General features: G+C 35.3%; 1 protein-coding gene across 1 annotated transcript in view; it reads right to left on the bottom strand.

The window, feature by feature from the left end:
- Positions 1 to 15457: 15457 nt before the first annotated feature.
- LOC148873365 (3-beta hydroxysteroid dehydrogenase/isomerase family protein) overlaps positions 15458 to 24831 on the bottom strand; it is a 53231-nt gene continuing 43857 nt past the window's right edge. The window contains exons 10-12 of the mRNA XM_088951883.1: positions 23257 to 23410; positions 16233 to 16299; positions 15458 to 16141 (exon numbers count right to left, since the gene is read on the bottom strand). Coding sequence (XP_088808009.1) covers positions 15921 to 16141; positions 16233 to 16299; positions 23257 to 23410 — 442 coding nt within the window. The 3' untranslated portion in view covers positions 15458 to 15920. The remainder of the gene's footprint in view (positions 16142 to 16232; positions 16300 to 23256; positions 23411 to 24831) is intronic.

Genomic DNA, 24831 nt, shown 5'->3' on the forward strand with positions numbered 1-24831 from the left:
AATGTTAGCAGCTTGCATTGGTTGATCTCTAAGGTGATTGGGGTTGAGAACTTGTTTTTGCTAAAATCCATCTTGTTGCAATCTTACTATCTCAGTTATATTGCTACCTAATAAAATTCCTGCCAAGGAGTTTTTGCTTGCCAAATAAGCTTTTGATGGATCGTAGAAGAGATCCCATCAACTGTTTGTTATATAGGTTGCTCTGCTCGAGGTTTTCAACTTGAATTTCTACCTAGGCAAGCATGGGGCCAAAAGGATTGTACCACTAAGAAATTTCTCTCATATCTGAATCCAATACATGATCAACTTTCTAGCAATTCTGTAATCGAATTAAACAAAAGCGTTATCTAAAGCAATCTTTGTTGTACTGGTTCGGGTGGTGAGGGTGGCGGGAGAGAAATAACAGGGAAGAGAGAGAAACATTGCTCGTCGTCAGCTGCTGGTGGTTGCGATGGGTCGGACGGTAGTGTTGGGTTGAAGGAGAATGGAGAGAGAGAGGTGGTAACTATGAAGAGAAAACGATTGAAGGGAGAATGAAGGCGGGATTAATAGACTTCAATTTTTCTTTTTTTTCTTTAGTCCAGATTCCGGTTAACCGTTTGGACCCGTTAAATTATGATTAATAAGGCGGAGTGACGTGGCCTTTTTTTATTCGTGGTTGCAGAATTTTTCTACCACCGGAATGCAGACAATGTGAAGTTGTGAACTCTAGCGGAGGGGCCTGTGTTGCATGTAGGGGTGATCATGGGCCGGGCCAGGTTGGGCTTTCCACTTATCATAAGGGCTATAGCTAAAGCTCAGGCTTGGCCCGGCCTAGGGTTTCGGGCCCAAAATATAAGCCTTAGCCCAAGTCTATAAGGGCCCGGGCCGAGCTGGGTCAGATTCTGGGTCAATGTCACTATATATAAAACATTATATATCTATATATTAAATGGCAAAACATGCATATAAACTTATTTTATACATTATATAATATAATGTAAAATAACATGTATATATATGTATACATTATACACAAAATGTGTAAGTTTAAATATATGCGGGCTAGGTTGGGCCCGGGCCAAGCTTGAAGTATTAAGCCCAAGCCCGGCCCTAAAATTTGTGGACCTGATATGGGCTTGGACCCAGGTTGGGCTTGAACACAAAACCAGGGCCCAAGCCCGGAATTTCTAGGTCGGGCATGTGCGGGCCAGGTGGGGCCAGGCTGAAATGATCACCCCTAGGTGCAGGGGCTTGCCAAAGGTAAATCACTATATGAAAAAAAAAATTGTGAAAGGTAATTTTTTTGTTAAAAGGTTATTGGAAAAAAGATTTAATAAAAATTTATGGACCATATATTAATTTAATAAAATAAAACAATAAATAATCAACGAGAGAGTGAAAGAGGGAGATATGACTTTTGTCATCGTATTCCCGTTCTATATAATGACATTACCATAAATAGTTAAATGATAATTAATTTAATTTAATAAAAAAATAAATTTAGTAAAATAAATGACACAATTCTATTTCTTTCTTTGATAGCAATAATAATTTGTTAGATTATTAAATCATTAATTTAATAAAATAAGTAAATAAATAAATAATATTTTATGTATTATCGTGATATGATTGGTACAATTTATCTCAATTAATTAATTAATTTAGGGCTGCCAATGGGCCGAGACAAGCAATCGGGTTACCCGACCCATGAATAGGTAGAGTTGGGATAACTTGTATCTATCTCATCCCAATAATAAATGAACTTTTAATTGTTTATTTTACTAAATTAAATTATTCGTTTATTTATTTTAATAAGTAAATTATTATCCATCAATTTTTATTTATTTAATCTACTACGTTATTAAATTAATCAATATTTTATTTTACTAACAAACTCTCTCTCTCCCCTTAAGCCCAGTATTTAGGGTTATCAAGAAGTTAGGTTTGTTTTGAGATTGTATGTACCAATCCCGTCCCATTAATAAATAAATTTTTATTTATTTATATACTTATTTTACTTAATTGATTAATTTAATGTTGTTAACGGGCCAGGTCGAGTCATCGAGTTACCCGACCCGCTCTTGGTCGGTCTTGGACAAGAATTTAGGTCTGAGGGCTCGAGCCCAAAACACCAAGCCCAACTTTTCTCTAGCTTGAGTTGTCAACGGGCCATCAAGCTACCTAGTTGGTTAGGCTTGGGTAGGAATTTGGGCATGTGGGCTCAGGCTCGAGCCCAAAACACCAAACCCGACTTTTTTCGAGCCAAGATCGAGCTTTCTCAAAAGACTTGGCTCAAGCCCGAGCAAGACCAAAAATTATATTTTATATAACAAAACTATATTTTTTATGTAATGAAATAATATAAATCAATAAATAATTTTGTTATTAAATAAAGAATAAAAAACTTTTTTCTCAATTTCTTGGCCTAGCTTCGAGCTCAGGCCCGAGATTTGAGCTTTACATGAGGGATAGGCTCGGGCTCAAGATCTAGGCCTGATGGTTGGTCGGTCTAGGCTTGGGCTTGGGCCTAAATATGCTCTATTGATAGCAAGGCAAAGCCCAACCCGAACCTAGTTAGTGAATAGGTTTAACCTATTAATAACCCTAAAAATTAGGCTTGGGGAGAGAGAGAGAGAGAGAGAGAGAGAGAGAGAGAGAGAGAGAGAGATTTGTTAGTAAAATAAATTATCAATTAATTGAATAATTTAGTAAGTTAAATAAGTAAAATCTATGGATGATATAGTAAAATAAATAAATAATTGAGACAGGATTGTCCAAGCTATCAAGAACTAAACCCGACCCATTAACAACCCTAAATTTTGTTAGTAAAACAAATTATTAATTAATTGAATAATTTAGTAAACTAAATAAATAAAATCTATGAATAATATAGTAAAATAAATAAATAAATGGGATAGGACTGGTCCAAGCTATCCAAAACCAACTCAACCCATTGACAACCCTAAATATTGTGCTCGGGTTGAATTGAATAAAAAAATTATAGATAATAACTTATTTAATTTATTAAAATAAAAATAACTTAATTGGTAAAATAAAGAAATGAAATTTCATTTATGTATTGGGACGGGACAAGTAGAGGCTATCCCAAACCAAACTTAACCCATTGATAGATCTAAATATTAGGCTCGGGGAGAGAAAGAGAAAAAATAATTCATTAGTAAAATAAATGATTAATTAATTAAGTAATTTAGTAAACTAAGTAAATATAATTTATGGATAATAATTTAATTAAATAAATGAATAATAAGTAAATTTTAATTTGGTAAGATAAATAAATAAAATTTCATTTATTGTTGGGATGGGACAAGTAGAGGCAATCCTAAACCAAACTTAACTCGTTGATAGCCTTAAATATTAGGCTCGAGTAGAGAGAGAGAGAGAGAGAGAGAGAGAGAGAGAGAGAGAGAAATAATAATTTGTTAAAAAAATAAATTATTAATTAATTAAATAATTTAGTAAACAAAAGAAATAAAATCTATGGACAATAACTTACTTAAATAAATGAATAATAAGTAAATAACATTCATTTATTATTGAGACAAAACTGGTCCAAGCTATTTAGAACCAAACCAACCCATTGACAATCCTAAAGATTGGGCTTACGGAGGGAGAGAGTTAAATAAATAAAACGAGAGAGAAAGATGATTTTTAACAAATATGAAAGAGGTAGAAGTTTATTAATGGCATCATTGTAAATAGTTAGGTGTTTAGCATCAAATATGAAAGAGGGGGATGACAAATAACAAGTTATCATTACTTTTTATTTCACTCAATGACAATATTATAAATAATTAAATGTTTAGTAAAGGAGACGTAAGATTCCATGGCTTCAACTTCACACCAGTAGATATCTTTTCTTGATTCCTCATGTAACCACATCTCCTTTTTTTTGCACCATTCTATATTAAGTGTGTATGTGTGTGTGTGTGTAAAAGATAGCCTACCAAAGTAACACATCGTAATGTTTGGTGGAATGAGAAAACTTACATCCTTAGTTCGGTGATTTGGGTTGGATGGGAAAGAATGGGATATGATAGGAGGATGAAATCGGATTTAGTGCTCACAAGATTGTGTTCACACTAGTCTTGCAGCCCTCTTTGGTCATGCATTGAGAACATCTCCCCACGAATAAAAAGATGTAAATACGGAGATATTCCCAATGCATGACTGAAAAAAGGTTGTGAGGCATTGAAAGCACAAATTTGTGAGGATTGAATTCACCCTCTATGAGGATATGGGTTGAGAAAGTGTGAAATTTTCACTTTCCATCATTTAGTTATGCAATGGAAAACAATGGAAATATTCCTTTCCCATGTTCGTTTAGTGAGAAAATAATTGAGAGAAAAATGTTTGGTTTTCTCTCTTTTTTTTGTCATCCAAACCTAATAAAACTATATTATATTCAAAAAAGGTTTACACATACATGCCAAAGAATTGTAATGTAGTATATGATATTTTATGAGTTATCTTAATTTATTGCTTATTTACATAAGGGTTAAATACTTAAAATACCCCTATGGTTTAGTAAATGGACAATAACTTACCTTAGTGTTTCAAAAATTACTTAAAGTATTCCTAAGTTTTCTGACAATGGACGAAACCATTAAATATTGATGGGAAAAAAGTAAACTGATGATATTGACCTTCCACTAAGTAAAGAGCTAATAAATTAAAAATTGCAAAAAGTAACAATGAAGGCAAATGATTGTTTTGCCTTATAGATTTGAGCAAATAGAATGGGTTTAGATGCCCATCTTCTTTCAACTAAAAACTAAAGTTTCACCACAATGAGTAAAATATACCAAAGAAGGTGACCTCTACAAATCTCAACATTAATTTTTGCATTTAAATCGTACACATGTAACTAAGAATGCTTTAGCTGCTTTATTTTTGCATAATTGAAGTGGGTTTTCAAACCCTAATCCCTACCATAAATAAGATGACATCTGGTGCTACAATAACACATTTTTTTTTGTGATTTATGCAATGAGTTTGAAGGGATTTTGTAGTGTGATTCATGGGCAATATTGTTATGAGCAAATTTCTTAAACTACCCCTACTGTTTAGATAATTGATTAACTATACCCCTACTATTTAATTATTGTCTTACACCACCCCTATTGTTTCTGACAATTGCCTAAAACCTTTCTTACCATTAATGCTCCGTCATAAACCGTTCACATGTGGCATCACATGACTACTATATTTTTTAAAAATCCCTAAATTTCCCTTTTATGGTTTAAAGTGCTCTCTTCAGTTTGGGCAATAAGATTTTTCCATATGATGCCCTTTAGTGGTTGGACCAGTCATTGATCTTTAGTTTCAACACTTGTGAGATCGTTTATGGAAGCTGATCAGTGGGATGACCAAAATCTACAACCCTAAGAAATATTTTAGCTGGTTATAGGCTTGGTATTGGGTGTCATTAGCAGAAACTCAGAGTTGGTTACAAGCTTCACTCATGCGCAAGGGCGTTTCAAATTTGTTGCTAGTAGCCAAAGTGATGGTGGGGTTTGGAATGACTAGTGGATACACTAGATTTGTGGGGTTTCCAATGTTGGGAAATGATGAAGAGAGATGGAAAGAGACGAGCCTTGTAAGATCATCAATGAAGAGGCATTGATTTCCATGGCAAAGAAAAAGGCGGTTCCGGTCCATCTCTTCTATTTACACGGAGATGAAATCTATCAAACCAAATGTTAGCAAATAAGGAATATTTTAGGACTTCTTTTGCTCCTTATTAATGGAATGACTAGAGCTCGATCTTTACATGTTTTTCAATTTTCTTCTTTGTATATATAGTTTGATAACTTTGGCTTCACCTGTGTCAAAACTCTATTCGAGCCATAGAAGAAATTGTAATATGAAACATAAAATGAATGATAACAAAGAATAGTTGAGAGAGAAGTATTCTCTTTGACTTGGTTTCATTAATGACATGAATGCATAGAAGTTTTCATCTGCAAATTAAAGCGGAGCTTTTAGTGGAGCTTCCGACGAAGACCAGAGAAATTGTAGCAGAGAGAGTGCAAGAAGCAACGAAGATGTTGAGAGAGGAATGAGAAGTGGAGGCTAAAAACCTTAAAAGGCAAAGACAGAGGTAGAGATGGAGATGGAGATGCAAATGGAGGAGAAGACAAAAAAATGGTGACGAAGGTGGAGATGGAAATGGAAATGGAAACAAAGGTAGAGATAGAAACAGAGATGGACAACAAAGACGGAGACGAAGATAGAGATGGAAATAGGGATGGAGATGGAGATGAAGAGGGAGTTGCAAATTTGACATTTTATTTTTTCCGTTAGCATTTAATCACGATGTCAACTGTTAGAAACAGGAGGGATACTTTAAGACAATATGTAAATAGTAAGGGTAGAGTTAGTCAATTAGCTAAACCATAAGGGTACTTTAAGAATTTTGCCATATTGTTATTTGTTGACTTTACCAATACTTGACCATCAAGGTATGCTCAAAAGCTGCCATGCCTTTTTCTTTATTTGTTATGCTTGCCTTTTTTTAGTCCATTTCTTTATTTCTTGTGAGGACCGTTGTGTTATGGGATTTGGTGGCACTCGATTGTTTTTCTTCATTTTTTTTTTGCCCTTGAAATGGCTAGAAAAATTTAACCCAATTTCAAATCGATCTATTATGATCTATTTGCAAATTTGGTATTTGATGTATGTAATCATGTTTGATGTAGAAACTTGTGTGTCTATTGTAACCTAGGACCTTATCACACTAAATTGAGCAAATAGGTTAGACTTAAGAAAAACTTATGGGTATCTTGTAAAAGGAAGTTGAGTCTAATTTTCTACGAAGGGTTCTATTTGATAAAGTGTAGTTACAAGCACATGTGTAATCCTCCTCGAATTTAGAACATAACTTGAAACATTAGCTATAACTTCTTAACTTGTACTCCACAACTTTTCTCTTGAAGCCAAACATAATATTCAATTTTAAGGGATTCATAAATATCTTATTTTGGTTATGCCATTTGGAATTGCTTCTATATGTCTTGGGGCAAACAAGACTAGGTGCTGAAATGGGTTTATAAGGGTAGATACAAGGAGTGGATAATTTGGTATTGGGAACTGGATATCGACGATTGCAACAAATAGACTTAAATTCCCTTTAAGTTTTCATTTTGTCTTTATTAAATAAAAGCTTATACCCTGAAGTAGGATCAATAATGGCTAAACCATCTCGATGAGCTAAATAGTAGTCTCCATGCTAATAGAACCCACTCCAATCAAGTTCCCAATGCTTTATTTATTTATTTATTTATTTATTTTTGAGAGTTACCTAGGCAACCAAAAACTACAAGTATCCAACCAACCACCTGATGACAAATGATTTCCCTTTACTTCTAGTTAGGAGTGGCAACGAGCCAAGCTTTTCACGAGTTGTTCGAGCTTGGCTCGATCTAAACCAAGCTGATCTCAAGCCTAATAAAGTTTAGCTCATGAGGCTCACGAGTATACATATAAATAATAAATATAAAAATATTATATATAATTATTATTATTATCATTATTGTACTTCTTAATTTTTTTATATGTATATTTTATTTTTATAAAGCATTTAATTCACAATTGAGCTTGAGCCAAGCTTTTTTCTCAATAATGGCTAAACCATCTCGGTGAGCTAAATAGTAGTCTCCATGCTAATAGAACCCAATCCAATCAAGTTCTCAATTTTTTTTGAGAGTTATCTAGGCAACACAAAACTACAAGTATCCAACCAACCACCTGATGACAAATGATCTCTCTTTACTTCTAGTTAGGGGTGGAAACGAGCCAAGATTTTCACGAGTTGTTCGAGCTTGGATCGATCTAAACCAAGATGAGCTCAAGCCTAATAAAGTTCGGCTCGTGAGGCTCACGAGCATACATATAAATAATAAATATAAAAATATTATATATAACAAATTTTAATTTATATATTATTATTATTATTATCATTATTGTACTTTTTAATTTTTTATATGTATATTTTATTTTTATAAAAGTATTTAATTCACAATTGAGCTTGAGCCAAGCTTGAACTTCCAAGCTTTTGACTCAAGACAAATTCAAGCTCAAGTCTCTAGCTCAAACTGAGCTTGAGCATTTGAATTTGATAGTCTATGCGAGCTAAGATCAAATAGCTAGATATTCGGCTTGGCTCGAATCCACCCCTACTTCTAGTGTGGACATTTCAATATAAGTTTGAGAAAGGGAAACATGAGGATAATATCCAACTCCCCTAGGGTATGACCAAGTTGATCTTTTCCCTTATAGCTAGTTGACTCAAATTGGATGTCTATGTGTTTGACATTGATGGCGTCAGCAATGGCAATAGCAAACTACCTTTAGGCAATATTGAACTTATGGTGCCTACAACACTAGAGCTTAGTTGGAGGAGACACACATCTACTACAATAGTTGTTGTCAAGAGTACTCTGACCATTGGTTGTACTCACCACAATGAGCCAATATTCATAGTTGTAGCTGGGGAACAATGATGTTATGTTTGTCAATAGCCTATTGCCAAAGTTGGAATCCAAGTGCAAAGGCAAATCCATTGTCTTTTAGTCATTCCATCCATACCTTGACCAGTGTTGTGAATGAGCTCTATGATGACACTATTGAGGTATCAGTTGCTTTCACTGAGACCAAGGAAAATGTATCTATCCAAAGATCCCTCCTGGTGGTGTATGGCATTTGAGCATCAATCTAATACCCCTACATCGCGTCCTAGCTACATTATCCATCTCCTCTATCTCATTCTTGGTTGCATCTCTAATCAACTTCTCGATATTTGTGAAGGTGATGATGAGATCCATACGAGAGACTTATCAACAACTTTTCATCATCCCTCTTTTTGGTTACAGGTGCAATTATCCTTCTCCTTCTCAGCATCAAGATAGGCCATGATTTTCTGAAGGGTCTTAAGAAAATAGTGATGACAAGGGCAATAACATTGACCTTCTTAGGCCACTCGTGTGAGATCTTAGAAGGCATATGATCATTGTGACACAAGTCACCAAAGATACCCTATCTAACATACTTATGGATAGCATAAGGTTGATGGATGCATCTCTTTAGTTGAAGTGTTCCTTTGGTTGCTCATTGTATGGTTCGGCCCTATGTCTCTTATGGAGAACTGGTCGAAGGGAAAATCTAGTTGAGCTTGTCTATGATCTTTTTCAAGAGAGCCAATATCTTTTCTTGGTTCATCTTGATCTTGCTTAGTGTTTTTTCCAAATCCACCATAAAATTTCCAACAATCTCCGACTTTGATACCAAATGATACATACTTCTTTCTAGTTTCAAAAAGGGAGGCATGTTTATAATGTGAAGAACATTGGCAACATTTGGCAAGTCTTTCCGCACAGTCTTCTTGGCTTCAACAAGCTTGAAAGACTGAATTACTCTTCTTCCATTTGATAACTAGAAGCTAGAAAGATGACAAGATATGTGCATGGAAAGTCCCAAAAAGACAAAAAAAAAAAACGTCAAATTTCAAGAAGCTATGAATGAAGCCTTTTGGTCTTTCTGCATGATAAATAGTCTCTAAACGCATTTATAAAAGCCTAGTAAATCGAGCCGCTTACTAAACGATATTTGTCTTTAAAGTCAAGACCCCAAAAGCTCAATATGTCTTATGGCCATTTGGGCTGATGGAAGATCTTTCTAAAAAGACTTGCCAAACAACAACATCACTTATGCAACCTATAATAGGAAGCAATAAATTTATAGAAAATGAACCACTGACCATTATTCATGTAAATGGGGGTATTTAAGATACTCAATGAAAACCATTACATCTATGGATTTACATGAAATAACAAATGATTACAATAATGATATTCAATGATTGTGTGTGTTGGTATAACAACTTGCATGGGTTTTACAACTAATTCCGATAAAGATTGGACATGGCAGTACTAGTGTTTTAAAAGGCGTGGGAGGTACACCGTTAGGTAAGACCCCAAGCTTTATTTCCTTTCTTTTACATCCATTTTATTTTATTTTATTTTCCTTTTCTTTTTATCTTTTTACTTTGTTTTTTTTTTCTTTCGTTCTTACTTCCTTTCATTTTTATTTCTTTTTTCCTTTTTTGTATGAGGCATGCTTTAAGGCATAGACCACATGCACACCTCAATCTCATATGCCTTTTGCATGAGGCATGCTTAAGGTGTACGCTCCATGCACTCCATGCAGGCCTCATACAAAAAAGGAAGAAAGAAAGAAATAAGGAAAAAAGAGAAAAGAAATAAAAGAAAAGAAAAGTAAAGGAAATGGAAGGAAAGAAGATTTTTTGGGGGAGGGGGGCTTTGCCCTCCAAACCCCAACAACTTTTTAATGTAGAGCAATTTGGTTATACATATTCATTCTTCATTCTTTTTAATACAAGAAAGTAAGAAAACCCCATCCTCTTAAGAAAGCTTACACTTCTTACATATGAACTATGCCTCACATCTCTAGGTAGTGAAATGCCTTGCGCTACGCCTCTACATTTTAAAACATTAGTCAGCATTGGTTGTCCCCTCCTTTTCGGTGAAAACAAGTCCTCAACTCATAGTGATGTGAACAAATCCATCAGTGCATATAAAATTGATACCCCTATTCCATTTTATGATTATTTAGCCCTATCCCTTGGATCATGTTAGATCAAGAAACTAGAAAAAACTAGAACTAGAAGATATAAATTTTTAAAAAGTTTTCTCGTGGGAGATTTTTGAAAACCTTGAATGTTGACTCAATACTATTCTTGCTACTCATTGATCTTTTGATTGATATGAGTAGGAAGAACAGCGATTATTGGTGACCAATAGGAGAAAAGTGGTGTTGGCAATGTAGATAAGAGAGGGGAAAACAAGATGAAGGGGTTTTGAAGTTATTGCCTTATTGGGTTTGACTTAGAGTGCAAAACCTTGTATTAAAACTGGAGAAGATTCTTCTCATTAGCATCAACAAATTGAGCCTAATGTACTCTTCTCATTTTGTATTACAAATACAAAATTTTAGAGTGCACAACCTTCTATTTTATATGTATTTATACTGTATATATTTGTATTACTCTTTCCAAACTAAGCCTAAGGCTGTGTTTGATTGCAATGCAATTTTACTTGTACTAGTACAAATGCATTGGAGTGCAAATGGAAAAATGTAAATTTTTGCTTAATTTTGTTTTGGTTTTACTTTATTATGCTTCATGTCTTAATTTACTTTATTTGCACTACAATAAAACAAGATAAACAAAAATTTGAAACAAAAATAAGTCAAAGTTTACATTCAAATCATTTGCACTGCCATAGTTTTGCATCAGCATAAATTTATTCACATTGCAACCAAACACAGCATAAGTGTTGGAAGTGCATGCAGGGATTGCATGGGCCGTTTTGTTGGAAGCGCAAAATCACAAATCCAGGTGCAACATAACAAGTGTATGAGATCTGAACTCCATTACAAATTGATATCAATTGTTGCAAATCCATATATACCCATCTATTGCAAATTTGAATCACCCCATTAATTAATGTTGCTAAAAACTATAATACATAAATGCAACTGATAAGCTTTGATCACAAGTCACCACATGAAAGAGAGACTCTTTCGACTAAGCTATGATACAACGATTTGTTAAAGTAACATTGTTTTGCTTCATGGCTTAAATAAAGTAACATATATTGAGTTTTAGCCTTTTAAACTATTTGATCAATTTTTCTTATAATATTATATTAACCATAAAAAAAAAAGAAATGCAATAATCAATTGATCATTTAAATAGTCATTTTCTTGATTTAAGTCATAATTTTATTCTTCACTAATTTCCCAATGTTTCCTTAGCATATCCTAATAGTAGTCCATAGTTCACATAAATTATCAAAACATATGTATCTAAATACATATACCAAAACCCTCCATGAATTTTGAAAGGCCTTGAACAATCATATGCTTGAAAGGCCTTGAGCAATCAAAACCCTCCATGAATTTTAATGAATACCCACATGATTGATTATCACTTTTATGATGCTAGTTGATTGGTATAAATTTTTCTAGTATCATGTCTTTTCAAAATCACAGTCAGTCAAACCCACCTTATAGTCATTGTCATTTGAGACCTTGGTACCATTGGTGTATTTATGAATTCTCATCATTTACCACACATATCTAAATTTTGTATGTGTCTAAATACAAATCTATGATAAGACATAATAACTGTAAGGCCTTGGGCAATCAAAACCCTCCATGAATTTTAGTGAAAACCCACTTGAGACTGTAATAGTTGAACCCACCTTATAATCATTGTCATTTGAGACTGTAATAGTTTTATTGATGTATTTCTTAGATTTATTTGCTTGAAATCTCATCATTTTCTACAATATCTTAATTTTTCCACCATGTTTATTCACTTATTTGTATTGCATATTACGATTTAGATGGGAATCGGGGGTAGGGCAGGGTGCACGTGAGGCCCACCAGACATTGCTAGCTTATAGCCTTATAGATAAGCCACTTTTTAGTCAAACCCTAGAAGTTTTAGTATGTCCATGCAAAATGCAGATACGTTTCTATTTAATTTGTGGAAATCAATATACATCTTCTCTATTGGGCATGATAGACGCATTGATTAATGTGGGTCCAGATCGTTGTTAAATTCTAAATAGGTGTTTGGCATCAGTGCTAGGAACATGGTTTAAAGTATCGATACACCCCTGTTTATCGGTAGAGGCGTATAGGTACTTAGATACATGTGAAAACATGTTTTTTTTTTCTTCAAAATTTGGTTTTTGGAGTTAATACATGCATTTTTCATTAAAAAAAAATGGGATCCCAAAAGACTTGTAAATAGACGTATCAAGTGTATTGTATTGAAAATTTGAACCTTGGCTGGGAACACAAAATGTCTAAGTTGTAAGCACTTGTTTTTTGTTTGGAAATGGTGCTGCCACATAGGCTGTTTTATGGGAAAACAACATTGGTTTTATTTGGTACCAGTGAAATAGACTTTATCAGCATTGGTCTATATTATCCAAAGTCTAAAATGATGCCCCATCATTGCACAATTGGCAGCATGGGCTGTTTTTTGAGAAAACATTGAATTTGGTGTTTCTTCATACCACACTTTCCCGATTTTCAAGATACAGTCTAGAACAACGTTTTTTTCCTAGAAAAACAGTACCAAACAAGAGAAGAACATCGCTTTTTTCTGATGTGGTTTCTACGTGGCACCATTTTCTGATGTCAAACACCACTTAAGTTTATCTGTTTCATATCGTTGTCTTGTTGCTTGTCCTTTTTTGAGTGCAGGAGGTGTTGTAATAATCTCAATCTATCTATTACATTCGCATCAACTTCTAAATATGCAATGTTCATTATCACGTTAATGAAGTATCCAAAGCTCAGTGTGAAGCCTTTTACCCAAGGTAGATAATCTGAACTTTCAGATTCCAGCATTTTGCCCCCTCCCCCGCCCATAACAGGCTTGACAGTAAAGATAAAATTGTTAAAATACCCATTAAAAGTTTTGTATCCCTTTTATCGTTCGATTTTTTTTTTAATTTCCTCTTTTTCTTGTTTGAAATTTTCTGTATTTTCATTATATCTATATTTTTTCAATTTCCTTTTTGTTGCTTTTTTGCAAAATTCAATATTTACTGTAGTTTTCCATTTATTTGCATTTCATCTTTTTCTTTGTTTTATCTTAAGCATTTTTCTGTTTATTTTTGTATTTTGTTATATTTCTTTTATTTTCTACAGTTTCATACTGTTCCTTCTTTTTCGTTTTTATTGTATACTATCAAATTTCTGCAAAATGATCTCATAAAATCTTATCGGGGCAATTTGGGGTTTTAGAAATGTTTATATAACAATCACATGAGAATCTTTTTTAAAATTACTGACGGAATGTTAACAGTGACGGCAAAGTTTAGGGTGGGTCTTTGTCACAAGGAAAAATTTATACCAACAGAAAGGGTTTAACCAATCAAACCACCCCCTCCCGGTGACTTTACTAAATAGCCATCTGATTGGTTGCTACTTTTATGATATGGTATCAAAGTTGAACCCTTGTCACAAATGAAAGTTTGGGAGGTTAAGTGTCACTACCCCCAAGATAAAGGGTGGCAGTCAGTAATTCACCCTCATATGTATTGAGGCGCAAGTTCAATTACATGTCTCAATCATGTTACTGGTAAGTGGCAACCATTGCCTTCATTAAAGATGTGTATACTTTTACCATTTTCTTCTTTTCTACATAATCCAGGAATTCTCTCTGCAACTCTTTAAGCAAAGGAAAAGATGTCTAATTAGAAAATCTGATACATAGAAATCTCCTTATCATGGTGGGCAGGCAAGATTTGGTCACTTACAAAAATGTTGTTTCATATTATTAGTCCCCATAGGAGCTCTTCATTTAGTTTTAGTCCCACACCGTTCAACTCCAATAGAGATAGTTCTTTGGGGTGAATTGGAACTCATGGAGGTTGTATCAATATTTCATCAATTTTAAGCATTTTTCTCTTCAACTTTGCAGCTAACTTCTTTTTCTTCTCTTTTCATTTATAAAGCCTTGATTGCTTTTTTCTAAACACTTTGCCTCTTTTTCTTATTTAAGGCCTTGATCTTAAAGACAACCTATTTACTGGCTGTTTTTCAAATGTCTAGAGCAGAGATTGTATGGGCTGTTGTAGGAAGAGACTTTAACCACTTGTCAACCTTCTTCAATGAGGGCTTTAAAGATAAGCAATTCTTAATGTTGTGCTTGATATATATTGGTGAAACTTGCAATAATTTGGATTGTTCGTTCATTCCTCCTCTTTACTCTGGTAGTTTTAATTCTTTCCTACCATCATGTTGATTTTTTTTTTCCAATCTTATCCATTGATTATTGTTTCTACTGCCTTTGCTCAGAGTTAGAGATGGTTTTAAAGGCCTCTTTACATTACAGTTTTTTTTGTTAATTGTTATTGTAAGAATTCCATGAACCTCTTACCATGTGTAAGGGCTCTTAACAGCTGGGTTACTTGATCTCTATAGTCTATATCTATTGAAAAGGTCCTGTTTGACAATCTAGGTCATCTTTGTTGATGTTAATGAGAAGAGGATCTTCTCCTTTTTAGACATTCATTTGGCTCGACTTTCTTCATGGTTCATGAATCTTAGATACTAGCTTAACAAACCAACAAGAGTTTTGGGTCATAAGAATGGAAAATAACTACATATTCATATTTTCTTTTGGATCATTATAACTTCATATTCATATTTTTTTTGGTTCAATATAACCTAATATTCACATTCAGATATTCTCAATAATAATATCTTCATTTGTTGTTTGGTCTTGAGCAGTACTGATACCTTTTGTCTGGTGATATGGAACTAAATGAAGAGCATATGCACCATATCACCACAATTATTTATTGAGTTTACTAAATGGAATTGAATTTGGTAGTTGAAACAACTTTAGAAATTGAAACAAAAAACGTATGATATTTCAAATAATTCCTTGGTAGTGAAACAGCAAGTTCAAGAATTCTTATTCCTACAAAAATAGTGTCTTACATTATTGGAAGATAAATGAAAGTTGGGAGGTAAATCTGTTCCGATGTTCTCTACTAAACATAAACCTATTAAATGTGAATGAAAGTGAGTAGTTAGCTGATAAAGGACCATTACAGAGGCCGGTTGATCTTCTTTACTAGTGATTTACCAGACATGACAATGTCTGCCATTGGGAAATTCATTAGTACATCCATGCTCAATAAGATACTCATCAAGAAGGCACCAACAAAGTAGTGAGGTACTTCAAGACTTTCTAATATATGGATTACTAAATCACAATGCTTCTAGTGTGTGAAGAAACTTACCCCATCTCTATGGCTTGATCTATACTGCAAGAATTTAACAGTTAATGAAACTGGACAAGTTATTAGCTACTCTTGGTGTTGAATCTGTTGATCCTTAGGTCCAGCAGGAAATTCGTCTTGAGCCAGTATGTTGTAATTACAAGCAAATGCTGATAAGGATGGTGGCAATTTTCTAATCAACAATCCCTTTAGTTTCCTCATACCAATGGTAACAGCTTCAGTTACTCTACTGGCTTCATCTTCATATTGCTCATACACAAAGAATGCAGTGAACACAAAAACCAATGCTGCATTGTGTTTCAATAGTGTTATAAAAAATCAAAACAAAAAGATAGAAATTAAACTGCCTTCTGAGTCTGAGCTTATATTACACCTTACCTGCACTGACAACTACAGAGAAGGAAAATGATAAAAGCAACCTCAGAAAATATAAAGGCATTGCAACCTGAAATTTTTATAGGGAATTATCAGAAACTTAAGAAGTAAAATATAACCTCCATTGGACACCCCCCTTACACACTACCATACAACTTTAGACATGAAGGTGGTAAAGAATCAATTCATGTAAAATATATAAAAAGGAAAGAATCAATTCAACTCACCTCTCCTATTTCTTCAGGAAACAAAGATACTTCTATATATATATATATATATATATATATATATATATATATTTGATAATTGAAAAGAACAAAAGATACTACTATATGTCCACCATAATCTTCTACTGTGCACATCACATAATGCCCCTTTATTTTAATTAGCTCATCCAGTCATTGATTATGGTCAAATAGTCAATGGTAGTTGATCTTGACGTTATTTTGCATTTACCTATCTTGGTGTTATAGGTTATAGGGGTACATCGGCAATGTTGATAACATTTAGGCATGGTTCAAAGTATCGATACGATACGCCCGATACGGGGCGTATTTTATCGTACCTTTTGAAAAAGATACGGTCCAAAACGCCTGTTTCTAGGTGTTTTGGACCCCCAATTTTTTTTAATAATAAAAAATATCTTATAAGCTTTCCAAAAAAATGAACTTTGAAAAAAAAAAACTAAAAAAGAAGTATGTATCGGCCGTTTCTAAGTACCGATATGATACGACCAAAACTCGTATCGTATCAATACTTTGAACCTTGCATTTAGGGACTTGTATGTATTTATGGAATGAAAAGGGACCTCTGTGAAAACCTGATATAATTGGGCCTCTATGTGGGATTAGGGTTAAAGTGAGAGTGGATATCTTGTTGTGAGTCTGTAGAGAGGTCAGTCATGTATCTCTTTTCTCCTAGTGGATATTTTTCCCTCTCTTCTTGTGGATGTAAGCTACCGAGCTGAACCATGTCAAACTTTGGTGTTTTCTCTATTTCTTCTTCCTATCTTCTTGATTTACTAGTCTCTTTTTTGTTAGTTGACATGGTATTGGAGCATGTTTAGTGTGGGAGCTAGTTTGGTGAACCAATGAAGGCTAACAAATGAGTTATTGTTTACACAAGATCTATAATGCTTGAATTTGTAAAGCAATTTGTAAGGGACCGGGTGTTGGTAGCAAATGAATGTGTATTAGAGAAGAGGAGGAGAGGGAGGGGTGTGGTGTGCAAGTTGGATTTAGAGAAGGCTTATGAATTTGTGGACTGGTCTTTTCTCCTAGAAATTATGGGGAGAATTGGGATAGGGAAGTGGTGGAGGATGTGGATGAAGGGATGCCTTAGTTCAGTGCAATACTCGATCATGATTAATGGTGTGGCTAGACTCTAGAGACTACTTTCCAGCGAAAAGAGGATTGAGAGAAGGGAATTCCCTTTCCCCATTCCTATTCACTTTAATTGCTAATGTCCTAAGTAGGATGATCATGGAGGTTGATCAGAGAAACCTTTTTAGAGGATGGAGGGTAGGAAGGCTTGAGGTGACAGTCACACATTTGCAGTTTGCAGATGACATCATCTTATTCTGTGGGGGAGGTAACCAGGAGAGCATAAGAAATTTTTCGTGAGCTCATCACCACCTTTAAATCACTCTCCAAATTGAAGGTTAATTGGGGGAAAAGTTGTGTAGCAGGGATTAACTTGGAAGATGAAAATTTGAGAGAGCTAGCAGAGATTTTGGGATGTGGAGTCAAACAATGGCCATTGGAGTACTTAGGGCTAGACCTGTTCATGGGTCGGGTGGCCCGACAGGCCGACCCGGCCCTCAGACGGGCTTGAACATGTTTATAGGCCCGCAGGCTTAAACTCGGGCCAAAAAGCCCGGCCCACAATAAATTCGAGCAAGGCTCAGGTTTTGTCAAAATAGCCCGACCCGAGCCCGATCTAAAATTAGACTTAAAATGGGTTATGTGATTATGTCCATTTGAATAAATTTTTTGATTTAAGAATGTAAAACTGTGTTTTAAAGCGTAAAAGAAAGGGAAAAAAACCATCTTGTAGGCCCATTGTTCATTTAAATAGGAAAAAAAACCATCTGAATTTTTAATTCTAATTTGAATAGGGAAATTGTAATTTTTTTTATTAGGTCGAGCTTCGGGCTCGGGCTCGGGCATAGCGTATTTCCATTAATGATGAGTAAAAGCCTGGCCCGGCCCGGCCCATGAACAGGTCTACTTAGGGCTACTATTGGGAGGAAATCCAAGATTAGAAGATTTTTGGAAGCTAGTGGTGGTTCACAAGGAAGTTGGCACTATGGAAGAGGAATTATTTGTCCATAAGTGGGAGAATAAAACTGATTAGAGAAATTCTAGCAAATCTACCATTCTATTTCCTTTCAACTTTTAGAATCCCAGTTAGAGTGGCAGGACATCTAGAAAAACTTATGAGGGATTCTCTATCTAGAAAACTTATGAGGGATTCTCTCTGGGAACATGGGGAGGAAAAGAGGGATCATCTAGTCAAAGTGTGAACAAGTCAGCAAAACAAAGGGAGGCTTAGGACTGGGGAACTTAGTTCATAGGAGTTCTTTGTTAGGAAAGTGACTTTGGAGATTCCCATTGGCAAGAGATAGGTTGTGGCACAAGGTGATAGAAAGCATTCACGGGCTGATGAACAATGGATGGGATGCAAAGATAGCCACCACATCTTCTTTGAGCTCTCCATGGAAAGCAATACAAGAGGTATATCCTATCTTTCTTAATCTCATCAGATTTGATGTGGGATGTGGATCTAGGGTGCTTTGTTGGGAAGATCTTTGGCTGGGTGATACTCCTTTTTGCTCCATATTCACTGATCTATATTCAATCTCTAACTACAAGTTACAACCCATCTCAAATTTAGTCACCTTTTCTCACTCTAGATTGAGTTGGGTTTTGGTTTCAAAAGGGGCTTGAGGGATAATGAATAAGAGTCTCTTATTTGTTTGCTTGATACTCTTAAGTCAATTTTCTTCGATCCATCTTTGGAGGACACCAGAGTATGGTCTGCTTCTTCTGATGGAACCTTTACTTGTGCTTCTTTCTTCAATACCCTTGTACAAACTCCTGTTGGGGGTGAGAATTTTCCGATGAAAGAGATTTGGAGCAAGCCCATTCCACCAAAAATTCTAGCTCTTAGTTGGGAGGTGTTTCTTGGGAAGATAAATACTTGTGACATGCTTCAAAAAAGGAGGCCCAATAAATGCCTCTCCCTTTATATGTGCATCCTTTGCTCTGCTAATGGTGAACCCTTGCCCCATTTATTGATCCATTGCCCCTTTGTCCTTTTTGTACAGGAATCTCTATGATCTCTCTTTGGTTGTAGGTGGAGTGCTCCCCGAGATGTAGTAAGCCTCTTCAATCCAAACTTTCTAAGGCAGCCAACAAAAAGAGGAAAGGTTATGTGGAAATCAGCAAGGGTGGCAGAGGTTTGGACAATATGGGAGGAAGGGAATGCAAGAATCTTCAATAAGAAGCATAGGTCAAAAAAGGCTATTGTGGAGGCCATAAAGATAAAAGTTGCTCACTGTTAGCCCTACTGCAAGGGCTAAAGGTTGCCAAGCAAGCTGATCTTAAGAACTTGGGGATAGAAGGGGACTCAAAAACAGTGATATCTTGGCCCAATTCAAGCACTAATGTTCCCTGGAACTACAGACCATTAAGGGAGATAGTAAGCATAGCAATGGAACTTAATGCCTCATTCACATGGGTCAGGAGAACTGCAAATGGAATGGCTGACTCTAGCTAAACAGGGAGTTCAAAGGCAACAACTTTTTTGGGCTTTAATTTAACATTTTCTATTGAATTGTCTGCGTTCTTTCTGATGTAACTCTATTTTAATTATATTAATTGAATAAAATTCTCATTTTTCTGATAAAAAAAGGGACTTTTACCATTCAATGGGGAATATTTGTGAGTATTTTTCATCATTTTTCTGGAATTTTACTAGACCCCTAAAGGGGTGATATTATTTCTTATCAAAGGGCCATTTGGGCAAGGAAATCTGATATGATTGGTAAACTAGGGTGTCTTCCAGTCCTTATTTTAATGCTATGCTATTAAAGTTTTTTCTTTTTTTCTTTTTTTTTTTAATTTCCTCCTTTGTTGGTTCTCTGGAAGGACTCTTTCCATGGATGGATTTATCTTTTCCCTCATTGTCTTGTGGGCTATGCTCTTTAGCATTTAAACCGGTTCATATCTTCAAGAAAATTCAGGTTTCTATGTTGCATATCAGCTGTTTAATTATTGTCATAAAGGTTGACTGCTGGTCATTTAACCAAGTTTGGTGTTTTTCTTTGGGAGTTCTAACTTTTCAAAGAAATGTTATAGAAGCTCTGCAATTTCTCTGGTCAATTTATGATTATCAATACCAGCATGTAACACCGAATCTCAAGGTGACTATTTGTTGCTCGAGAAAATGAACTGTCCAATATCCAATTTGTTTACCTCATACATTTTCTTCATGGAAGATGTTTGATGAAATGTTTCAGCAATGATCCTTTATTATGCTCATCAGTTCTGAGCTATTGTTGAGGAAACCCTTGGAGTTTTGATCTCCATAGGAGACTTGGGATTTTGATTCACTTAATCTAGTTGGCCAACTCCAATTCCTTGATTTGGTTTATGGAGTTCATGATTGGCTTTCTGTTGACGAACTTTGGTTTATGGATTTCACCATAGTTGGCTTTCCGATAGTCAACTCTGTTTTGGCAATTCTGTTGGCATCTTCAGTTATCTAGTTGTTTGACATCGTTGGTTCTTCAGCTTGGTGATTGTGATTGGCCTTTTAATGACCAACTTCAGTTTCTTTGGCATGGTATCGTTGGCTTTTCGTTGGCCAACTTTAGTTTGGTGATTACTAGACTAGATCATGAGTTGGCTCTACTTAGGTTGTCACTTTGCTCTCTAAGGTCCCTTCAACTTTTGGTCAATTTAAGTTTCTAAAGTTTATTTTATAGATTATTAGTGCCTTGGGACTATCATTTAAGTTTCTTAAAGGGTCAAACTAGTTCAAAGAGTCTTATTAGAGTCCTATTAGGGAGTTCTTAGAATCTTGAAATGCCCATTTTGTGTGATTTTGGTGTCATTAGATAGGTTATTAAGCAATCTATCTGACAAGATCATGATAATGTAAATCTAACATATTTTTAGAGTCATATAATAGGGTAGAAAAAAATTTTGATAATAGGGTCTAAGCCTATGACATGATTAAAAAATTTCTATTTTGGGTTTATATTTGAGTTGCTCTGGTTTTGAAGTTGGTTTAACGGTTAGAGTCCATATTTGAGTATCCTTGTGGGTTATATATTACTTCCATGGAACTACAAGTCTACAAGTCAAGTTGTGCAGTAGCAGCTTCTGTCTATGTAGGTCCTGGATAGTTATGTCTGCCCAAAGTGCTAAGACTGTTCCAAGTTATGCCAGCAATGAAGTGGCAGTGGCCTGGTAAACTAGAGAATTCAGTGCTTGCTGATGATTTTGGGCTTGACAAAGTTTCAGTTTGTAGTGATTCAATGAAAATATAAATATCCTCTGAGTCCAAGCAGATTTTTTTTTTTTTTCGCTCCAAGTTTCTGCCTTATCCTAGATACAATGATTTTATTGTTTATAACATTTCCAAGGAGGATTTGGAGAGATCTACACAAAGCATTCATGGATTGGTTCTCCAACTCAAATCAATGTAAATCTGCTTGGAAGCTTCTCCAAAGCAGAATTTTGATTACCCCAGGCAAAACATAAAACAGAAAGAAATTCATGTGTCTTTTCCTCCTCCCCTCCCAAATAAAAAATGAGAGAAGGAAAAACCCCAATATAATATTATATTGACAAAAATGACACTTGGATAACTTTGCATGCTTTACCTACTTTTGTCAGACATAACAGGATGATACCAGATTGCATGGACATGTAGGGAGTGTGCTTTATAACATGAACATTTCTAAAATATATGGAAGGTATACTCAAATGTTTTAAAACATGGAGGCATGACACAAGGCGTTCCACTACCTAGAGGTGTCAGGTGTAGTTCAGAACGTAAGAGGCGTAAGCCTCCCAAACACAAGGAGGCGCAAGCCACCTTAAAAGGAAGGGGGTTAGGAGAAAGAAGAGGAAGGGGGATCTCATTTTTCTTTATTTTTAATATTTTCTTTATATTAAGAAGAACAAAATTGCATGACACTAGTTGAAAGCCTAGCACAAAAAAAATGGGCTGCATTGAAAAGGGGGGCGGGGGTTAGGGTCTGGGGCGCTCCGCCCCCTAGCCAAAGGGGCCAGGGGCAGACCACTTTCTTTCTCCTTATCTTTTCTACTCTTCCCTTTCCTTTTCTCTTTTCTCTTTTCTTCTCTTTCTTTCTTTTTCTTTCCCTTCCCCCTTTCTTTTCTTTTCCTTTCCTTTTTCTCTTTTTTTTTCAGTCTTTTTATATGAAGTGTGCATGAGGCACACGAGGCGTATGCCTCTAGCATGCCTAATGAAAAAAGCACACGAGGCATACGCCTCAAAGGTGTCAACGCCTTTGGCATATGCCTCAGGGCGTTTTGAGAACGCCTCGCCTGGAGGCGTGCCTCCAGGCGTACGCCTCCCATGCCTTTTAAAACACTAGGTATACCTTGACAAATCATCATAAAAATTAATTTTTGGTGAAATATACTTTGTAAAAATAAGGTTTAGCTTAAAGAAACTAACATGATAGCATGGCATTATCAAAACCAACCAAACCAGATGGCAACAATGATCAAAATCTGCCAACTCCTTGAAATGTTGGATTCAACTTCTGGACTAGATCTCAAAGATCTAATCTCTAATTGGTGGGTCAGGACCCTCTACATGCACAAAACCTTTCTGGATCTTCTTATATGATGGTTAGACCTAGAATAACTATACCATAGAGTTCCATCCACTGAAAATGACATTATAAGCATGAAATTTACTTTAAATCAGTATGGAGAAAGGCAACGTCTTATTGGTTTTCATTACGTAGTAATTACACAAAACTTACCTTGAAGAAAAAATTCCAGTCACTTCCTTGTGCCAATGATCTTAATGTAAGAACTGCTCTATTCCAAACAGATGCAATGAACAAAAAAGCATCTCTAATCACTGATTCTGAAATTTCAAAATATGAAGAGATTCCTTGAAAAGTGAAACCAAACCTGTAACAAAAACTTAATAGTAAAAATGCCTGAAGGAGAAATTTTCCACTAGGCAAAAGAGGAATAGTGAAACTGCAATAGGGTGGAAGGGACATTTCTAAACCAAATTCCACTGACTTCCATTCCTAAATATAGAATGAAGGCATCCAAAATGACAAGAATGCAACAGTTCTGTACAAACCAGAAGAAAAAATAAAGGGGAAACTTGAAAATTTTGACTGGAGAGAACAATCAATCATATTGGCAATTAGTCCTGTTCATGGGTTGGGTGGCCCAATGGGCCGGGCCGGCCCAGCCCGGCCCCCGGACGGGCTTGAACATGTTTATAGGCCCACGGGCTTAAACTCGGGCCAAAAAGCCCGGCCCGCAATAAATTCGAGCCGGGCTCGGGTTTTGTCAAAAATAGCCCAGCCCGAGCCCGACCTAAAAATGGGTTATGTGATTATGTCCATTTGAATAAATTTTTTGATTTAAGAATGTAAAACTATGTTTTAAAACGTAAAAGAAAGGGTAAAAAACCATCTTGTAGGCCCATTGTTCATTTAAATAGGAAAAAAAACCATCTGAATTTTTAATTCTAATTTGAATAGGGAAAATTGTAATTTCTTTTATTAGGTCGGGCTTCGGGCTTTTTATCAAGGCCAGGCTTCGGGCTCGGGCCTAGGGTATTTCCATTAATGATGAGTAAAAGCCCGGCCCAGCTCGGCCCATGAACAGGTCTACTGGCAATTCAGTCCCTTAAAAAGATATCAATTCAGAAGAAATTACAGAAAAAATATAAAATGGAAATTCTCTAAGTTGATCAATTTGGAACAAGACTCAAAGTAATTTTAAGAGAAATATTAGGATACACACGGATACACTAGGAAATTCAAATAAATTCTAAAAACTATGTTGATAACAATAAATACAAGTTTTGTATGACTATAAATAAGTTATTTAAACATAAAAACCATACTTCAATGGTTTATAGAAAATATGAGATATCGAGACACAATTGGTAACAATTGAAAATTGATGGAAGAACTAAAATGTGTATGTATATACCTTAATTTTTAGAAAATCAATATAATTTTTCTTAATAATAGTCAAGTTTAGTATTTATTGACAAGCATCCACTAAGAAGAGAAAGTTTACTTATGAATCAAAATGCATAAGTAATTATAGGGAGAGAGGGGGAGAGAAAGAGAGGCATTGGGTTTAGATATTAAAATCATAATGTATCAGCTGATAGCTAGAACATCGGTCTATATTGGGCACATATTGGCTGAATGTGCCCACACACCCAAATGCGTTTCACATGTTGGGCTTGTCAGAGACAGTTTTTGGAAGAAAGAATGTTTATGTGGCTGTGGCTAATGTGCCCACACACCCAAAGAGAGTTGTATTATATATTCTTAAGTTACAAAAGGTGGGAAAGG

The sequence above is a fragment of the Nelumbo lutea genome, chromosome 1 (assembly GCF_056320005.1).
Source record: "Nelumbo lutea isolate HS-2025 chromosome 1, American lotus-T2T, whole genome shotgun sequence".
Lineage (NCBI taxonomy): Eukaryota > Viridiplantae > Streptophyta > Magnoliopsida > Proteales > Nelumbonaceae > Nelumbo > Nelumbo lutea.